This window comes from Carlito syrichta, unplaced genomic scaffold (assembly GCF_000164805.1).
Source record: "Carlito syrichta isolate Samal-C Ts95f unplaced genomic scaffold, Tarsius_syrichta-2.0.1 Scaffold97059, whole genome shotgun sequence".
Taxonomy (NCBI): Eukaryota; Metazoa; Chordata; class Mammalia; order Primates; family Tarsiidae; genus Carlito; species Carlito syrichta.
The window spans coordinates 19220-23729 of record NW_007041155.1 but is presented as its reverse complement, the minus strand read 5'-3'; the positions used below and the strand labels follow the sequence as shown (position 1 = coordinate 23729).

The 4510-nt window shown below is 52.4% G+C and overlaps 1 protein-coding gene across 1 annotated transcript in view; it reads right to left on the bottom strand.

The window, feature by feature from the left end:
* Nucleotides 1-857: 857 nt before the first annotated feature.
* Nucleotides 858-4510, bottom strand: part of SLC35F6 (solute carrier family 35 member F6) — a 6533-nt gene continuing 2880 nt past the window's right edge. Inside the window, exon 4 of the mRNA XM_021714802.1 lies at nt 858-3982. Coding sequence (XP_021570477.1) covers nt 3507-3982 — 476 coding nt within the window. The 3' untranslated portion in view covers nt 858-3506. The remainder of the gene's footprint in view (nt 3983-4510) is intronic.

Genomic DNA, 4510 nt, shown 5'->3' with positions numbered 1-4510 from the left:
CTTCTTTTTTTTTTTTTTTGAGTTGGAGTCTTACTCTGTCGCCCGCTCCCGGCCACTGCAGCCTCGACCTGCTGGGGCTCACGCGATAATTTCCCACTTTTATGGTTACACAGGAAACCCCCTGCTGACATCAAGTTTAAAGACCAGAGGGTCACCGAACCAAGGTAAATATGGAAGAATAACAATCCACAAACAGGTTAGGGATGTGAACACATTTTGGAATGCTAAGAACCTCTCTCTCCCTAGCCAGGTGTGGTGGCTCACACCTGTAATCCCAGCACTTTGGGAGGTGGAGGTGACAGGATTGCCTGAGCTCAGGGGTTCGAAACCCAGTTGGGGCAACTTGGCAAAACCTCATCTCTACAATAAATCAAAAAAATTTAGCCGGGTGGTGCATGCCTGTGAATCTAGTTATTTGGATTGCCTGAGCCCAGCATGGAGGTTGTGGTGGCCATGAGCATGTCACTGTACTCCAACCTGGGTGACAGAGTGACTAACACAAAAAGAAAAAAGAAAAAAAAAAAACCTCTCCCTTTTATAGGCAGCCAAGGTCTTGACAACATGACTTGTCCAAGGTCACCCAGTCAAGGCTGGGCAGAGCTGAGGACACCAGTTCCCTACCCCTCCCACCATCCCTAACAGGGATCAGAGCTTGGCTTCCTTGAGTGCTATTGCTTGCAAAACTAGAGGCCTTAGGACAAAGTGAAGGCAAGAGGAGCCTAAATCCTAAATCTCTGCCTTGTTGGCAGACGCCTGTAGAAGAGAAGCCTGACAACGAATCCATTCTCCAGGGACCTCCAGGACTGTTCTGGGTAGGGCAGGAACTGGTGAGTTCAACAAAACATAGACTACTTAAGTTAGACTGTAATTAAACCACTTCTTTTAAGTTTGCGATCAGTCAATTCTAATTTCAGGTTAAGGGCCTCTTTGCCAAACTCCTACCATCCGGAATGACAGGCCACAGCTAGACATTTCCCACAACCCTTCGCAGGATTGAAGAGCCTTACCTCCCTCAGACATGACCAGCCCGACGTGGCCAGGCCTCACGAAGTCACCCTCTAAACACACTCATCTTCCGGGATCTGGGAGGGTAGCCACTGTCAGCATAAACACGTCTCCAGGTTTCATCTTTAATTTATAAACAATATGACTTTTACATTTTACTCCATGATGGTCTTTTGATAAAATATTTCTCCCCCTCTGAGGAAAAGTGGTGCCATGAGCAGTGCTTCTTCTGGGACCTGTGTGCCACTGAGATGCACCACCCCTGTGGAGAGCCAGCCCTACACAACGCTCCACCGGGCGTTGGCAGTTTCCAAGCACCTACAAATCTGCAATTTTCACAACTAGGCTATGAGACCGAGGCTTGTTTGCCTGTTGTAGAGATGTGAATACCCAACTTGCTTGGAGGTAAGTGACTTGCCTGAGTTGGTGGCAGGTCCGACAGGGGTCCCTTCCCTGTGCTCTGCCACCCCTCACCACCTCCTATTATAACCCCCCAATGATTTAAGTGTCAAAGCCAACAGTCTCCTACGATAGCATTCAAATAAAGGCCAAGGGTTCCCCTAACACCCTCGTTAACAGTTTGCTCAGTTTGGCACACAGGTAGGGCAGCCACAGCAGGAGCAGTCCTGACTCTCATGTGGGCTCCAGGCTACACTATCTGTGGCAGAATGGAATGGGCAAGGACTGAGAACCAGGAAACTGGCTTTGCCTGTAACTGGCTGTGCGACCTTGGGGAAGTCCCTTCCCCTTTCTGGGCTTCTGTTTCTTCATCTGAAGAGTGAGTGGAAGACTAGAGGATGCCTATGCTTTCACATGAGCTTTTCCTTCCAACATTCTAGCTCACCCCCCCTACTCTCTTGTGCTCTTCTCTTTCATTAAAAAAAAAAGAATCCAATACTGCCAATTTTCCTTAAAAAAAAAAAAGTCCAAAACAACATTCTAAGGCCCCAGGTTTTCTGGACAAAGCAGCTGGGGTCTCTACCTAATCTTCACGTCCTTCTTCCTGTGATAGACCCGGTAGCCCAGAGACACTCAGGAGTCCCTGGGACTCAGAGCTCGTGCAATGGGCCTCCCCTGCCAACAAGCTGTAGGAACTGCTGGAATCCCACACAACCCGAGGACTTTGCCCGGCAAGAGCTTCTTTCCCTCAGGCTATTTTAAGGAAGGCGGTTGGTGTTTTGTTTATGACTCAACTGCCCAGGGAAATGGCCGAGGCTGCACTCAACCATTCTGGTGAGCAACTGGAACACTGCTTAGTTGACACAATCCTTCTCTTTAGGGTGAGGCTACCTGGAGCACAACAGCACCTGAATCCTGTGGACCCCCTGGAGACCCCATGGATCTGCGTGGTAGGTGGGACCTCAGGTCCGGCTCCAGAAGGCAGTCACTTAACCTTCTCTGGGCCTGGGTTTATTTACCCCTGAGAGCTGTTATGAGAATAAAAGTTGTCACTTCACACAATGTCCAGGACAGCAGAATCACCCTAAATGGCAGAACACTGGTGAGGCCATCGTCCTGGGGGTTGTCTCTGCGGACAGGTTGCTGGAACGGGCTGAGATCCTGATGTGCTCCAGGTCCCAGTCTGCTACAGAATCGGCTGCATGGGCTGGGGTTCCCCCTGGGCAGAGCTGAGGACAGGAGATCCCTCTTGCCAAACAACTAACAACTCACAACTCTGGGCCTGTTTCCTCATCTTTAGAATGGAAGGTAAAGAGCTCATAAAATGATTGTCTAGGGTCACCTGCAATTTCCCTTGTAACCTCTCTCAAGCATGGAGGCCTTGGGGTGTGTGAACAAGCACAACAAACAGGCACAGAAGGGGAGAGGGGAGGCGCCACTGGCATTTCCAGCGATGGGCTGTTACTGTTTTTGCAGGCTGGTCACACTCATAGGCCCACAGGAGGCTGGGGTCAGAGGGCACCAAAGGCTACAGTATCAGCACCTGCTTCCCAGAACCTAACACTAAGGCCCAGAGCCACCAGGCAATTGCTGGGACTGTAAACACTGAGTTTGCAGCTGCGTCTGAGCTGAAACCCAGGCCTCCAGACAACTTTAGGGAATACCTTACACATTTTAGAAAACAGTGCTTAGTTCTGGTTTGAACTTGCTCACTCACTTCTCTTTTTTAGAGAACCAAATCTAGCTTATGACTCATAAACTAGACAGTCTATTGTGACAATCTAGTTATGATTCAGAAATACTTGGGCTGTAAATTCCTGCCGATTCACTGAAGAGTTAGCTTTAGTGCTGCAGGAGGGGCTACAAGGGCTGGGGTCAGTCAGAGCAGCAGAGCAGCGGACCTGGGTAACATCACCCTGCAGGTGGTGTGAGAAGGGCCTTGGGCATTCTGTTACCGGCTGTGGTAGCAGCTGCCCTGGGGGGCTGGGGGTGGGGCAGGGCAAGATCTTGGGGACAGGGCACTCAGGCCCACCAGCCTGCACGGCCTCAGCCTCAGGGTGAGGAAGAAGCTCCCAGGAGGCAGCAGAAACCTCAAAGGAGGCTCAGCTGGTGTCGTTGATGGGAGTCTGAGCCAGAGCGCCACCCAGCAGTCTCTCCTGCTCGCCTTCCTCTGCTGGGGGCCGGGCCCTGGACAGGCGGGCCAGCAGCGGGTGGTGCAGTCCGTTGTAGAGGGCAGTGCCCATCAAGAGGACGAGGAAGCCGAGGATCTGCAGTGCATGGAAGGCCTCCCAGCCCAGTGCCAGGCTCAGCGCCCAGATGACCACGGTGCGCAAGCTGTCCAGCACCATGCGGGTGGTGGCGCTCAGCTCCTTGGTGACGCTGATGCCCGCGAAGTTGAAGAAGGCGATGCTGCTGATGTTGCCCAGCAGTGCCAGAGCGATGAGCGGCTGCCGGCCCACCTGGCAGAAGGCGTCCAGTGCGTCCTCCAGCGTCCCGCGAGGGTTTCCACTGAAGGAGCCCGCCGGGATGTAGTACATGGGCACGAGCAGCAGGGAGAGGATCACGAAGCCAAAGAGGCCTGGGGAGCAGAGGAAGCAGGTCACATCCCGCGCCCCGCCCTGGACGCCCAGCCGCCCCCCAGCAGGAAGCCCTCGCCTCCAGGTCATTCCCCAGGGGCCCTCACATCAGCTCCCTCGGCCTTTCATCAGGGGCTCACGGCCCACTAGATGGGCTCTAGCTGCCTCTTCTTCACTTGAACCCAGAGGTTTTTATTAGACGAAGAGTAAGAAACACATTTTATATTGTGGCCCAGTACACTCCCAGTACAGGCATACAGACACACACACTCACAAAACAATAACTGCTCTTACTAGGTACAATGCTCTGCCTTTTTGTTTTTCCAAGTTGGAGTCTCAGTGAAAGCCAGAATGGAGTGCAGGGGCACGCTCACGTCCACCACAACCTTGACCTGCTGGGCTCAGGTGATCCTTTCGCCCCAACCTTCCAAGTAGATTGAACTATAGGCACGCACCACTATGCCCACCTATTTTGGATTTATTGTAGAGATGAGGTCTCACCAAGTTGCCCAGGCTGGTCTCGAACCCCT